The sequence below is a fragment of the Gallinula chloropus genome (genome assembly GCF_964237585.1).
Source record: "Gallinula chloropus genome assembly, chromosome: 18".
NCBI classification, from domain to species: Eukaryota; Metazoa; Chordata; class Aves; order Gruiformes; family Rallidae; genus Gallinula; species Gallinula chloropus.
In genome coordinates this window covers 7,245,318-7,261,263 of record NC_140103.1, presented here as the reverse complement: position 1 = coordinate 7,261,263, position 15,946 = coordinate 7,245,318, and the positions used below count along the sequence as shown (strand labels likewise).

Sequence of the window (15,946 nt, the reverse complement as noted above, 5' to 3'; positions counted from 1 at the left end):
TTTTCAAAACCCTAAGGCTGATGAACCCTACTCTGAGGATCTCATTGCACCAGTCACACAAATGTAAGTGTTAAATCGTGTATCCAGTCAGGCAAATTCCAGCCTAGGTAATCCTCACAATGTACTGTATTTATGCTACTCATCCCACAGCGATGTGTAACATTACAGTGCAGGCTGGGAAGTGCCCCATTCCACTCTCAAGGTGGCTGCCTCTGAAACGCAAGTCAAATAATTGTTATTGCCCTTTATAACCTGCTAATAGTCAGTAAAACACTTCAGGACCCACTGGAATTAACATTACTATTAAAACTATTTTTCAGTTGATTGGTTATCCCAGTATCTCTTACGCTTTAAAGTGTGAGATAACTACACGTGTGTCAACTATTTGGTTAATAGAGGAATAACCAGCTGGCAAAAAATTAGCTGAATGCATGAGGAGGATGCCTTTCAGCTCTGGCAGTTCAATTCAATTTGATGTGCTGTGCCTCCTCGGAGTAATCTCATTTTATTGTAATCCCAACTGAAGCTTTTACCCACTACCTAACTGGGATGTAGTGTGCCATGATACGCACCTCTTGTCGTTACTGAAAGACTCAAAGGCTCTAGAAGCCTGGCACTAATGGCATTTTACTATCTATATGTTAAAGAGTTGAGGTAGCTATGTGAACTCAAAAGGCTTTTTCCTTTCAGATTTTAACAAAGCAATTCAACTTGAAGTGGCAAGGCTTGATGGTCTCATCTTGATTCTAATTTAATTTATTGCCTATCACCCAGCTTTATCCTATTTGAAAAGTTATGCTATCACAGTTCTACTGAAAGGCTTTAGAATATAACTATTAGTTATCTTACATAATAAGGGATAATGCAGAGCCAGTGGTAATAAGGCCACAATCCTGCAATTTGACCCACTACTGAGACTACTACTTCTGTGCAGAGCCCTGCTGACATCAATTACGCTCTCCATAGATGCAAAGGTCCATCTCACCAGAGTAAAGTGGCGCATCAGGGCCTGCAATTGCAATACACTTGAGTTTTCATTATGTTTTGTGCTGAAAAAGTGAGTGCTAAGGAAGCGTACCTTGAAGGTTTCAAAGGAAACACTGCCTGAAAGACAGGCACTATTGAAAATCACAGCAAAGAGGAAGGAAATTTTCATTCCCAGGTGAAGCAAAATAATGGCATACTAAAGCTGGGGCTAAGTCTGAGCAGACACACTAGTTACTTATGGGTTAAAAAAAGCAAACAAACCCCCTTTTAATGTTAACTGCCGTTAATAACATTTGAAACCTAGGAAACTCAAAATTAAGCCTCTGATTTTATTTTGAAGCCTAACATTTGAAATGATTGAAGCAATTATTTTAGTTCTACTTGCACTGCAAACCTCAGCTTTATAGTAACGATGTAGTCATTACCAGCACTTGAGTCATTTATAGAATACTAGAAGCCCAGAGGCATTTAAATACTTAGAGAATCTAAATATTAAAAATAGCGTGGAAAAAAAGTGGGCAGATGTGTGTATATATACATCCATATAGTATTTATCAGACAAGAATAATTCTAACTTTGGGTGAGTGAGCAACTCAGTATCACACGAATTTAACACTCATCAACAATTAAGTAGGTTACAACTTGGTTTTCTTTTCTAAAGGATAACAAACTAAAGGATATTAAGTTAAAAGTAAAACAATTGCTTTGAATTATTATGTCCCAAAGCTAAAATCTGCTTCAGTTTTGCTTGGGAAGTTCTTTTTGCACTGAAAGTCAAAAAAAAAGCCCATCTATTAGGAAAGAAAGCATCATTACTAAGAGAGAGAATGCACACTTCTGATAACATGAAAGAGATCTTCAAAACAGAGAGAAAAAGGAGGCACAGAAAGAACACAGTTAGAAAAAGGAGCTGTTCTAACAGGTAGTTGGGGTTTTTTTTCCCTTTCTTTTCCAAATTTCTGCTCCATGCATTGGTAGATGTACTAAGGCAACAAGAAGACAGATGGAAGGCATAAGACAGTTTATAAAGAAAATATACTTTCACTGCATTAATGGATGCCCTTGCCAGAATCTTTATGAAGCTGTAAAAGAGTTGGAAGTGTTTCAGTGTGGTTATTTCACGAGAACAGTATGCCTTTCCAGCAACATAAATACTTCATGAATGAAATGGATGCTTTTTATACACCTTTCCATCACTGTAAATTATTCCTGAAAGCAAACTGCCATTTGCAGGTAGTCTCCATTTAAACAACAACAGAAATGGATCATGGGGATGATGTAAAACATAATGAATCTAATGTCATTATTAGTGAACCTGAGTAAAAGGAAAGCATGGATGTATTTATTGCCTGCTTCCACTCTGAGTAATATTGCATATTAATCAATTGTCCTATGGGGGAAAATGTGGGAAGGCAAACAAGAACAGTGTAAAGGGTAGGAAAGTCTGCCTGGTACAGTGTGCCTGAAAAGGTGCTACCAAAGCATCCTTAGTGAAGGCCTACCACCCTCTTGTGAGAAGTTTTAAACACCCCACAGTGCTTGGCTTTCAAAGATGCTGAACACTAGCAACAAGAGAGCAGTGACTCTGAATTTGCATACCTATTTTCAGGACTTTTAGTATTAGAGTTTGGCATGAAAACCAACTCTATGTTAGAATTTCCATCAGTTTCTGTCAGGTATTTCTCATTAAAAACTTAGGATGTCATTTTGTGTAGAGCACATTTATCACACCAATCAACTCAAATGACAAGCCGAACACCACGGCCTCGGCTCTGTCTTACAGATATTTTGTCCCTCTGCATAAACACCATCTGGCTTTAAAGCAGTCAGAGAATTCCAGGGAAGGCATCTTCAACAGTCCTGTCAGCAGTGGTGTTGTAGTGACCACCCCGGGTCTGCACAGCATGGGGATAGGAAAGCTAATCCCACAGGATCCCTGCTTTGGCTCAACAGCAGCAGTGTTATTTTGAGCAAAGCACCTCCTCTATTCACACTGGGCCCACTCCCCAGTGAAATTATCTTGATAAAATGGGTTTCCTGTCCTGCAGCTGTCCCTGGCTGGAATTAGAAGAGGATGACTTCCTAAAATCCAAGACCATTACAGCAATAATGATATCCCAAAGGCACAAAAAGGGAGGCAAAAATTTAAAATGAAGTAGGTTGGTTGCTGGCAACATAACTAGAAGGGTCTTTCAATTCTCTGTATGAAATTCAACCACAGCATCATCAAATGCCATCAAACTACCCAGGAGTTAGTCCCATTCTCTTACCACTATATGCAATCGGAAATTTAAGGCTGTGTGGCACACCTGTATCCCTTAAAAGATTTGGGCACCAGTACTAGATACACTTCAAGCAACAGCCTCAAGGAAGAGTCACGTTAGATTGGTATTTATGGCACAGTTCAGGCAGTGTGGAAAAGCTGTGTCTGCTCGAGATGCAGCAGCACTGAGAAAGGCACATCATTTTCTACTGTAAAGGGGTGGGGTTTATTCAAAAAAGCACACAAAACATTTCTAGCAGCAGATGATCCCCCAGGCTTTAAGCAGGAAAGCTGGGTTTAATTTGTTGTGAAATAAATTCTTACCTTGATCTAGTTCCTTGTCTGTTACTTGTCTCTCAAGCTCCTTCCTCAGTCTCTCATTAGTTTTTATGGAGTATTCTAAGCGTTGTCTCAGGATTCTAATTTCTTGCAGATGCTCCATTAATAGCTCTAAATAAACCAAGAGACCACTTCTCATTTCGAGTGAATGATTGTATTCCTTTACACTGTGTACTCCTGTCAAATCCAATGTGTGCTAACACTAAAAAACGATACAGAGCTGCTCTAGATGGCAGACATGAAATACCCAATGCCACAAAGTCTCTTTGCAACCAGTGCCCAAACTGTGCACATAGTGCAAACTCCTACTCTACATTTTAACTTAAACAATGGTCCAGTTTTAAGGCTCTTTAAATTTCTTCTTTCTATGAAACTGTAGTAGATAATTTTATCTAGTTAAAACCTTCCCCATGCTGGGAAATGAATCCAAAGCTCTGCAGTGCAGCTTGGCATTCAGGTTCGACACGCCAACAGTGTACATTTTTCCTTATAACAATAGGAAGCTTTCCAGAGTAACTCAGATATAAATTTGGCTTTGACTTACACAATGCATACTGTAATAAATAAATCTGTTCGATCAAGTTTCATTACTGTACCTTTTCCTTCTTGCTTTGCCATTCTACAATTTTTCTTCCATTGGCTGTAAGTTTCAGCTTTACTCAGGAACTTATCTGTTCTAACTGTCACTATCTTCTTTGTCAATTTATCCATGTCATACTCTCCTGGTTTACTCTGTAATATTTTTCTCCTGAAGAGTACGTGCCATCACAGCTATTAAATTTTCATCGCTGCCTATAACAAACTACCCACGAGCATCACTTGTGCTTAGTGAAACTATCCAGGTCAAACATGACACCACTTATTAATTATGCAGCACTTACAATTCTCAAGGAAACACAACACCAGCTTTTATAAAATTAGAAAAATCTCTCTTTTTCAACGTAATAATCTCCTGACAATTGTCTATTTTCCCCCTTATAACTTGTCTATTTAAAGACTGTCTGGAGTACAGTAAAAGATGATAGTCTAAAACAACAAAGACACAAAATATCAGTTAATTTTGTTTCAAACAGGAGGTAGTTCAAATCTTTGTCATCTCTGCACGCCTTATTACCGAAACGGCAATGATTATGCAAGATGCTGGAAAGCTGAAGCAGACAAACATTCTTCATTATTTCTTAATTAGTTCCCTTGTGTCTTATTTATCACTTTTTCCCAATATCTAGTGAATCTTTAGTGGGGAAATATTACCTGGGGGAAACCTGTTTGGCGGAAGCACCAGTGTGCCATGGTGTCCTTCCAGGTCATGGCCGTGCTCAGGTGATCCAAGAGATGACTTTTCTGACAAATCAAAGTCAGACAAGCTCTGAAGAGCAGATGGTACAGGTGATTCATCCTTCAGTTGCTGGTACATTGCAGTGTTCTTCTCGTTATCCCTTTTGTGCCAAACAAAACATTTTAAAATATAAAATACACTTTATTACCTTGGAAGCCTGACAGCACAGTGGCAAAGTTACAGGACACAGGTAAAGCAAGTGAATTTATGTGACCAAACGTGACCAAACACTACAGATCAGAGGTATTTATCACGACTGAGATTCAGACTTCCCTCAAGTCAGCAGGAGTGCTCAACAGACCTCCAGCTGAGCGCTCAGGTTCCAGCACTAGGTAGTCACCTTCGCATTAAGGGGACCTCAAGCTGCCTCGAACAGGCAGCTGAGGATTTCTGTAGCACAGAAGAATCCCAGGTCTGGCACAAACCCAGCATATGCAGCATAACAACACCTGCTCTCTTCACCTTCAGCAGAAGGGTGTTCAGAGAATGAAGTTCTGTACTTCAGTGATCCTGAGCCAGCCCCCAAGGTCACGGAAAACAGAAAAGTAGCTGACTACCCCTCCCAGCAGCTCCAATTAGGATAATATCTGAAGATACCCAACAGTGTATTATAGCACGTTTTGTTTGTTCACAAGAGAAATAATCCTGGTAGCACCAGTACCTCAACTGTCTGCTGAGAAGCAGGGAAAAAAGCCCCACCTTGCTCTCTATGGATATTTTATTTCAAAATGGGTATCAATGTAACAGCAAAGCCCTCCCCAAAAGAAAACAGTGGAATTTGTGCTACAGAACAACATGGAGCATCCTCACCAACTTATCAAACAACCATATGTCTGATGAAACAGTCAGTTGCACTCTTACCTTTGAGCTAATTCATAAAGTACGGTCACCTCTGTACCTATAGATTCCCCTGCAAAGCAGAAATATTGGATTAAAACCACATATTGAGAATTATACTTTTTCCCCTCCATTTTAAACTGTTTAAATATAGGATGTCAAATTAATAACAAATTAGAGAAGTCAACAGATACTTAACAAGCTGTGTATTAACATCAAATGGTGTACATGAACAAAACTATTTATAGCCCAGCTACAAAGCAATAGCTTTCTCTGGAGTTCAAAAAAAAAATTACTAGGTACCAAAGGTGCCAGATTTTACAGCCTTAGTGTTTTAGGTAGCATACAGATGTAAAATACTGTGCTATATGGCAAAGGGATTAGAGGTACATGCCATTACTTCTTCAATAAAAATTATATAAAACCAATTCCATCTCACTTGGATTTTTTCCACCCAGAGTCAGGCCAACCAGTTATCCTTAATAAAGGGGCACACACGAGGATTTGGTCTGCAATATTCTCAGAGGTACAGTGTGAGCACAAGCCCAACCCAGTGCAAGAGCCCTGGCCTCAGGCACTGATCTGAATAAGGAAGTAAGAGTTTCGTGGTGTCACCTTGGCTCCCCATATTTTAAAATTTTTGTGCAATTAAGCAAAAGCAGCAGGCAAAGAGTTGCACAGCTGAAATTTCAGGGGAATGAACTGAAGGTCAGGATGGAAATGCAGAGACAGACGGTTGTTTATGCTTCTTCTTTACAGTCAATTCTTAGTACGCTGGATGTTCTTTATAACCCCACAAACATCATTTTATTTTAATGTGTGATTCAATGCAACACCATTGTGTTAGATATATTGAATTGTCTGGGTTGTCAGTGACTTTTCATAGTATATAGGATACCATCTGTTGGTTTGGGGATTTTTTTTAAAGGCATTTAATGTTTATTCACTACACAGACTTCTCATTTGTAATGCAAGGAATCTCTGTAGCCACTGAAATCATTGAATACACTCAATCTTTTATTACACACAGCTATGACACACTAGCCATAATACCTTTTTCTCATATACAACTCCCTTTATATGAGCAATCCAAATTGCAACATGCTGTCTGTATCTTTAATGAAAGGCACGATACAGATCATTGTACAGCTGGGCCCTGAATGCTCCTGAACAAAGCCCTCTTCTAGAGCCAATCTGAGGAAGATGTTGGGGTCACAGTCCCTGTTTCAGGCCACCTCAAGTGTTCTGCTGACGGTGTCGGTTTTGCAGCTGACACCTCCTGGAAGTACTGCTGGTCATTGTGTCAGAAAGCAACACTTGTGAGGACAGGCAAAGGTCTGTCTTGCTGAATTTCACTCGTGTTAGCATCCCTCTGCTGTTAGCTTTCTGCAGACTAAGGACTGAAGGTGATATGCATGACATGCTCTTCCTTCAGGTGACAAATGTCAATTCTGATGCTCATTGTACAAAACATGGTTGTGTATTACCACTCTGTGATGAAAGATAGCATGCTTTTCTTTACCAGCCAGGCTATTTGGCAGCAAGATGTAGGTCTCTCAGGAAAAGAATTAGAAATGTCAGGAATAATACATCCCCTGATAGGGTCCCCTTTCTTAGGGGGTTATGGCTTTGCTTTTCCAACTTAATGCTTTGCCAAACAATACGTGGGCAAACTGGGATAAACAGTCAAAGGACCAGAGCACTTTCAGATGTGTGAGCCCCCATTTTTCAGACAATATGCCAGTTCTCACTGGTAATGAAAAGGGCTTTGCTTACTGGTACACATGGCGATGTCCTGTCCTGGGTACACATTCCATTCAACTTTCTGAAACACCAGGACAACACCTGCTTGGTTGGCTTCTGCAACCCCTGCACAGGAGGCTCTTGTTCTACCAGCATGCCCTACAGAAACCCTCAAATACACACTGATTTGCAATACCACAGTCTCTTAAATTCATGAGCTACTCAAAGTTCTGAAAGGAATTAGTCTCCTCTGCTTTCTAACCAAATAGACTTTCCCTTTCTCCCCCCTTATTTTAATTTTCTACATGCACCACTTGGGTAGGTCCACAGCTCTTTTTTTGGTGCATCCAGTGACAGCTGATTTTACACCTGCACACAATTTAACCTGTGTTACTTTTACAGGAATATCAATAATGTGCAAATCAGCATGGTACTACCTTCCAACTGTCCAGTGCAGGATGCCTTGCAGTTCCTTTAAAGGCACTGGCCACAGAAATTTGCTTGGATGGACTACTGTATGATAATGTCTTCTTTCACTCTAAAAGCACAGCCCAGATCTCTGCACTGCTTTCCTCTTCTTGCAAGTGACTGCATGTTAGAAGAAAAACTCCAGAAACCTATAATTTTTTCATTTTAGTTAAATACAGATTGTTTTAAAAGCCAACTGTGAACCACATCCATGAGACTCCATTGATAGAGATGGCTGGTGCTTGGGCTCAATGAAGTCAGCTGGGCTGTTTCCTGAGATAGAAACTCCTGAAGCCTTCTCATAACTCAACTTTTACTGTAGCCACTGTATTTTGAAGAGTTAACACACACATGTGCTAAGACAAACAACTCAAAATGGAAGGTGTCAATACTGAGCACAACTTTATAAAAGTAAAACCCAGTCTGGTTGAGCACTAAAATCTTACCTTCTGAAACAGTCCTACCTACAAATTGCTTCACAGCAATGAAGAGGATGTAAGGCTTTTAACTGGAAAGAAAAAACAAACCAAACAACTCTTCACATTTTGAGAAGGTTGACACAAGCCCAAAATCCTGCTACTCACCATAGAGGAATTTCCTTTCTAGCTTCTCAAACAATAGCACACTTTGATTCAGCTGTTCGCGGAAGCCTTCAGCGACGTAATAATCTACATCACTGGCTTGAAGCAGTTCCTCAAAAGCTTTAATAAGGCTCGTCAGATGTTGATGGTAAGAGACACAACCGCTGCGGATCTCTTTAATTTGTTGGCGTTGAAAGGAGAATTCCTGAGCTTGTGAATGAACTAATGAATCATATCTGAGAAAATGAAATTATCTTTAAAGTCATTTTCTGACCATAAATAACATTTAAATATAAAGTGAATTAAACTTCTATTCCTAAACTATCATTTTATGTGACTCAATTTTCTTTTAAAATGCTTTTACAACCACAATGAGAAATGCATTGTCTCTAACCGTTGAGTTTTGTATTTATGGGCATAAGCAAAGGATAATAACCCACAATTTAACTGCTTCATTTTTAAGATGGGCAGCAACTAAAGTGATGACTTGTTTGCCTGCTTGGAAATAACCCGGATGGCATGCAAAGGTGCCAAATTAAAATAAACAGGAGTCTATACATGAAAAGGGGTTTTAAGAATACACATATTTTTCCTGATGGTTGGGGTTTTTCTAGTTCTTTTTTACTTTGTTTTGCTTTTTGTTTTAATTCGCTATGGCAGAACAGATGGAGCTGTCCCTTCTTCTGAAACTTTATGTATTTCCTGCCAGGAGCACAATATTGGACTTTCTGAGCTGATGGTTTCACCCAGCCTGATAATTCTGCACGTCTCTGTATGTTTATTACCAGAGACACAACCATGACAACCACTGTAGTGTCCCAAACTCCCGTAACTCCCCAAGCCAGGATATAAATTTCAACTCAGATCAATTGAATTTATTCTGCACTTGCAAATACAGTCATCTCCTTTATACTGCCACTGGCTGTATCACAGACAGACTTCCTACAGAACGGGGCGGTAGCGGAGAGAAAAAGGGAGAGGATCTGAAAAGATGCAGAGCATCAAACAATATATGGGGCATAAACAAAAACTATGACAGTGTGGGCTGTTAGAGAATTTTTATTGTCATTTGTATAGGAAGAGATGCATAAGTCATTCTGGGGTCTGTCACTTGTGACTCGTGCAGTTGTCCTAGACAGTGGCCATAAAACCTTTACAGCGATCCGTACTGCCTCGTTCCTAAATTTACACAGTTAGGTCTTCCTTTGTAAAATGGATGAGGTATATTTTCAAGGTATGTAAATTTATATGCACTATGTAGCACGACTGTATTTTATGACAGTAATGCTGAGAGATATACAATAGCCCATGTTGGTGGTTGCTCAGCGTCTCCAAATATTTCCACTCAAGCGTTCTGAAGAAAGCCAACAGGCTGAATAGTTCTCTCTGTTGTACTTCCTGCCATTCTATAGGCCCTTGGGACAGCAAAGAGTATTACAGGGGGGAAGAAAGGGGTGATGGTGGAAGGTAAAAAAGGTTTGGTCTAAGGGGGCCCCATTTTACAGCTCTGAGTTGTATAGATGCTACCCAAAACACCACTTCCAGTCTTATCATACAAAAACCAAGACTGATACTTTCCAGCACCCCATAAATGATTTTCCAGCTTATGAGCTTAATGCTAGAAATTCTCATTCATTAATTTCTATATGTATCTACTTTCACATCCTTCAAAGGACAGTGCTGCAGCACTCAACTGCAAAATAAATTATAACTAGAGCATAAACTTGTTATTTTATACATACTCTGTGGTCACACAAACAGAAGCATTAGCATGAATCCATCAACCAATTGCCCATGGAAACATTCCTGTCTGAAATGGGATGTTCTATATTCTCACACATGTCACCTGTAAAAACCTGAGCAATCAGAGATTTAACCCTTTGAGTACAGAGGTCGGTCTGTACAGAGGAACCTGAGGTGACTGGACCTCACTCCAACACATCCTTTCTCAAGCAAAGAGCAGTGTGGGGACCTGAGGTGTGGGAAGAGACGAGGTACCTGGCACAGAACCCGTAACAGAGGATGAAAGGAGCTTATCAGCAGTTCTGTTGTAACGAGACATACTGTTTGGTACTTCAAGGCATCTTTTAACTAAACGTTTCCGTTGCTTTATGTTAGTTGGCAAAATTTAGTCTTTCCCATAACAGCCCACTCAGATGTGAATAACATTATCTTCATATCACCTCCCTGCGCTCTCTGGTATTGCTGTTTACGGAAAGGAACCTGAAACAGTAATAGCTTTACTCACTTGGATGCTGATGTTTCTCTCAGTTTGTTCTGAAGATGATACACTTCATCGAGATGCATATTTGCAATTGGCTCTTTTTCAAGTTCTGCCTCATTTACTGACAGTAGCTCCTTAAGGTTTTGTGCTGCCCGTGTATCAGGTGCTTCTGAAGACTCTGAATTCCAATTTCCAGTGTGGATCTCGTAACCCATCAGCCGTGGAACACTGGAAAATGTTTTCATCTCTCTCATGGCTGTATCTTGCACTTGTGTAACAGGCCCTTCCACAGGCAGGACTGTGTCACTCAGAACTATATTGGAAACACCACTCGATAAAAGGTGGTCAGAGGTCTGTAAATGAAACACGAACGTTTTGTACTTTTCAAGCTCAGACTTCATAGTCTTAATTCTTTGTTTCAGTTCTTCTATATCATCTACGACTTCACAGTCATCAAGTGCATCTGTACTTGTTATACTCAATTTGAGAGAAGGCAGGCACTTGGAACCTGAATATGCAGTGGCTGAGTCAATGTCCTCATGTTCCACGGAATAAAACTCTTCATTTATCTCTCTTAATGAATGCTGAATATTCACGTTGTTAATGTTATGATGATTTTGCATCTCTGAAAAACAGGAGGCTTGTGTGTGAATATTAATATTTCTTTATCTGACATTCTGTTCTTAAAAGCACTAGCAGGAATTCATTTACTTCCATAATAACAGGATAAAAAAGCAGAATAATTGCAAACTATACAATATTAGGTTTAGACCTTTGACCTCTTTCTATGATTTGCTCATTAACTCAACTTGCACATCCAGTATTTCAAACCCCTTTATCACCTTTCAAATAAACAATACTCAAAATACACCTGGCTGGCTCTTCCCTAATGACCACACGTTACTTCTGCTATATGCAGCCCTGAATCAGATACTGATGGAGCCTGGTCCTTTCCAGCTACAAAGATGATAACCTCAACCATAAGGCACTGAGATTTAAAAGTAAACTCCATGGCTTTAAATGGTTCTTCCTAAAACTTAGAATTAAATATTCTTTTCCTCCTCACTTCAAAAAAATCTATAGAAAACCAATTGGAGCATTAAGTCAGTGGAATTTTAAACAGATTATCAACAAAATAGTAAAACTTGAAAAGGGGGCTTTAATAACTTCTTTTTAAAATGTGTTCTAAACAAAATCCATAAAAATGTTCAGTGTTAAAGGTTTTACTGGCACTCATTTGGCATGCACAGCACATCTCTCAGCTGACTTTGCCATTCATAAGTAATGCAATCACCCCAGATCCAGACCAATAAAAGCTATATATTCCTACATATATTCTATGTTTATAGTTCTGTGTATGTTGAAGGTTGTATGTGTAAGTATTTAAGAAAATGGTTATATTCTGAGTACCAGCAAATTACATTTTCCTCTTCTATTAGTTCTGCAAAAGATCGCTAGGAATTAGAACCCTCTTCTGGGCACTAATCATTGATCTTGCAGAGGTCTTAACACTTTCAAACTGGTTTCCATGGAGAATTTGAACGCCCAGGTTCAAACTCTAAATCAGTGTAAACTCTGGGGGCAAAGGGGGGAGCTGTACATGAAGGACCAAGTCAAGCCCAAGCACAAGAGAATAAAGCCAAATAGAGCCTAAAAGAGAAAGAAAAAGAAGCTGCAATACTGGGATATCAGTATATTTGCAATTAAGGCTGGATGATGGTCACTGCGGTACATGTAGGGCTGCACACAGGCATAAATGTTGTGACAGAATCACAGGACAGAAATGCTTCCAAGAAAACACCAGTGTAGGAATCAAGAGAAATTCATTAGCTTCTGCTCCTCCTCTCCACCAGTTGGTTGCTGCAGGAACACAGATGTCAAAGAAGGTTGTGGACTGAGACGCACAAAACCCCATACAGATGAACTCAAACTCTGCAATCCCAATTTCATGCCAACAGTCCAGAGAGCAGAAGCAGGAAATAAAAACAGATATTAGGAAAGCAGTATTTCTGATGAGAATACCAGTTATAGTTTTTAATGAAACACTTCCTTTTAATTAAAGGAGAACTAATAACTTTTCTGTGCCTTTATGTGTCCACACACAGCCAGCACGATCCCGCAAACCAACTGACCCGCTTCAACCAAACTACTTATGCAAATAAAATTAATGATGTGATGAAGGAGTACAAAATTGGCCGTACCCTCTGTACTCTACACACAACATGTCAACCAGGTTATTCAAGCCCTCCCGAAAAAGACTAATGGATGATGCAGGAACACATAATATGCAGTATTAAGCCTATTTACATTTTCATTAAACGATTCCATTAGGCTTCAACCTAGTTGAATGCCTTCAAATAATTCAGATAAGCAAAAGTCTATCATTCAATTGCTTCATTCCAATAGTTCATAACTAGATGCAGAGGCAATAAGTGACAAACATTTAATTCAAAGAAGGGTTCAGAAGTGAGGACATTAGCAATAGAAATCAGAGTTAGGCATACAACTCATTATTTTTACTGAAAATGAGAGTCCTAAATCCCTGTGGCCCCTCTGAAAGCATAACCCTTAACAGACCGGTTTGGATTCTTAGAGCAATTAATCCATATCAGCTAGGAAAACAAGATTTAAACCCCAAAAGTAATGGCAAAGAGGATAATTACCTGCAGTAATTTACAACTTCACACAATTCAGAAGAAATCAGAGGGTTTTTTACATATACACTATATTACCTTCATAGTTTTGCTGATCTTTGTCCATCACATATTCATTCTTGCCCCCTGTGCCCAGATCAACACCTTGCAACTCCACCTGGACCTCTCTATTATCCAGTCTGGGCAATGAGTCAACTGGAGAATAGTGAGGAAAGGGAAAACAGAAGTCAGTAAGTGACTGATAAAAAAAAATGAAGTGGGGGGTAGTTAAAAACAACAACAATCCCACCCCCACAGAAAAAAAAAAAACCACAAAAGAAACCAAAGCAAAACCCCACACAACCACCCCACAAATCCAGACTTGGTTCTCTAACAATTTGGAACAGGAAGATCATCTGAGGAAAAACAATTACTGAATATGTAATACAAACATTACTGGTCCTACTAAGCTGTGTTTGCATTTATTTTTTAAGTACTTGAACTAATTATAAGGGCAACTACTAAGAATTTGAATTGCAAAGGCATTCTACCAGCATCTGAAGATAAACATTTGCAAGTCCCCTTTGTAATGTAGCAGTTAATCAATTTTTAGTGCATTTTTAAATGCTTTATGTTAAGCTTAGAGAAAAGGTGAAAAAGTTTCTCCAATATGAACATTGATCATAAACTAATCTCTGCCATCTCCCATCGCATCAAGTCTCAGCATTGCTATGTGCACAGAACTACTGTCACCCAGGGTAAAGTAACCAGTGTGGAGAGGAAACTGCCAGGACTGCAGTCCTAATAGGTCAAGCTTCATTTCAGGATCCAGTTTGAAAGTAATGCCTTTCTCAGAATTCTTCATGGGTTCTGCACCTACCCAAAGTCCCACCACCACAAGTATTTACATTAAAGCTGTGCCATGTCTGTTCTTTGCCACAATAACGTTATGATTAACAACAAAGCCTCCACAGCCTCTGTGATTGACAGTGGCTCACTTGCTACTTGATTGAATTTTCTTTCTTTCCTATACTTTACATCTCTACTCAGTTTTTAATCTAACTGCTAAGTGCTTTTTTTTGTTTCCTTAACTGCTCCAAACCTTTATATACCACCCACAGCTCTTTGCCTTACACTCATCGTGCTTTGCTGATCCAGATACCTTGTCTACAGCTGAGATAATTTACACCTAGCCACACTGGAAACAGGTTTGGGTGACCTGACCGATCGGTGGAATACTGGAAAGACTTAGTTCTGCAGCATGAACAAATTCAGTGTTGTGGTATTCTCCTGTCTCCATTACAGACAGTTTTTATTAGACTTGGCATCTCATGAAGGAAATGTTTCATTTACCTGAACACTGACATATACATATATGAGCACCCTGTGAAGCTCCCATTTATTACAAGTATACTTTGTGCCATGTATAGAAAGCACTCTCCCTCCCATACAAAGCTGGTTTACATTCTAGTAACAAAGATAAAAGAAAAAAAAAAAAGGTGGTTCTTAAAGTTCTATATTTCTCTACCCAGGAAATTCTTAAGATAAAGCAGCACTGTGCATGGATAAAAAATGATCTGGTTTTACTTTCTACTACAAGAAAAGAAGCCACTATTTCAAGCAGCATTACAAGTCATTATGTCTGCTCTTTATTTACCTCTCAGTGATGTGCTTTCCTGTGCAGGCTCTTCTTGAAGGTTTTTAGTTAGAGACTCATTCAATAACAACTCTCCATTTGTTTGTGGCTCGAACTGTTTGTTTTGTGCTTCCCGTGCTCTCAGAGCTGTGCAAGGTACCCCGGTGTGATGCTGTAGTTCTGAATCTGACTTCTGTGTGCAAGAGTTCAAAGGAACATTTCCTAATGGTCTGGATGGTTTTAAGGGAATGGGCAGACGGGATTTCTTGGGGAGGTAAGCAGCATCGGTCTGAAAAAGGCACAGAATAAAATGGGGAGTTGACAGCTCACATGTAACAGTCAAGTAAAGGAAATATAAACAAATATTCCAGGAAAAATACAAATTTTCCGCTAAGATCAGTAAGCTGTCACATTAAATAGTTTTGAAAATAAGATTGTAATACCCTCAGCAAGGTGGAAAACAAACATTCAGAGAGAAAAATCTATCCCACTGGTTCAATTTTCTGGAAGTGCTGCTCATGCATCCCCATCCACACCAGCTTCCAGCCCACAAAGCACCACAAAGAATTCAACATTGACTGGCAAAGGCTTTCAATCAAGAGGCGTATCGGTTAACCCTGAATTTGTGTGTGCCCTAGGAAAACAGTTTCTCACCCAAACTGATCTAACTGCTACTTCCCAGTCTCCTGGTTTATATCATAAATGTCTGACAGCCCAGTAACTGTTTTCCTTAAATATTTTTTTAATTGATGATCCTGCTAACTTTTCACTAATTCCCGAAAGCATTCTCCTTTCTTCCTTTTGCCTCCATCCAACAGACCCTACTTTGTCCCAGCCTTCTCTTTCATACCCCTGAGCAAATCAGCATAGCTTTGCATCAGCCACAGAGGAAATTTATT

At 39.4% G+C, this 15,946-nt stretch overlaps 1 protein-coding gene across 1 annotated transcript in view; it reads right to left on the bottom strand.

The window, feature by feature from the left end:
* CDK5RAP2 (CDK5 regulatory subunit associated protein 2) overlaps positions 1-15,946 on the bottom strand; it is a gene marked incomplete at its 5' end in the record, with an annotated part of 84,338 nt that overhangs the window by 17,611 nt on the left and 50,781 nt on the right. The window contains 7 exons of the mRNA XM_084272568.1: positions 3,575-3,700; positions 4,841-5,025; positions 5,787-5,835; positions 8,558-8,790; positions 10,803-11,403; positions 13,511-13,627; positions 15,069-15,336. Of these exons, the coding sequence (XP_084128694.1) occupies positions 3,575-3,700; positions 4,841-5,025; positions 5,787-5,835; positions 8,558-8,790; positions 10,803-11,403; positions 13,511-13,627; positions 15,069-15,336 (1,579 nt within the window). The remainder of the gene's footprint in view (positions 1-3,574; positions 3,701-4,840; positions 5,026-5,786; positions 5,836-8,557; positions 8,791-10,802; positions 11,404-13,510; positions 13,628-15,068; positions 15,337-15,946) is intronic.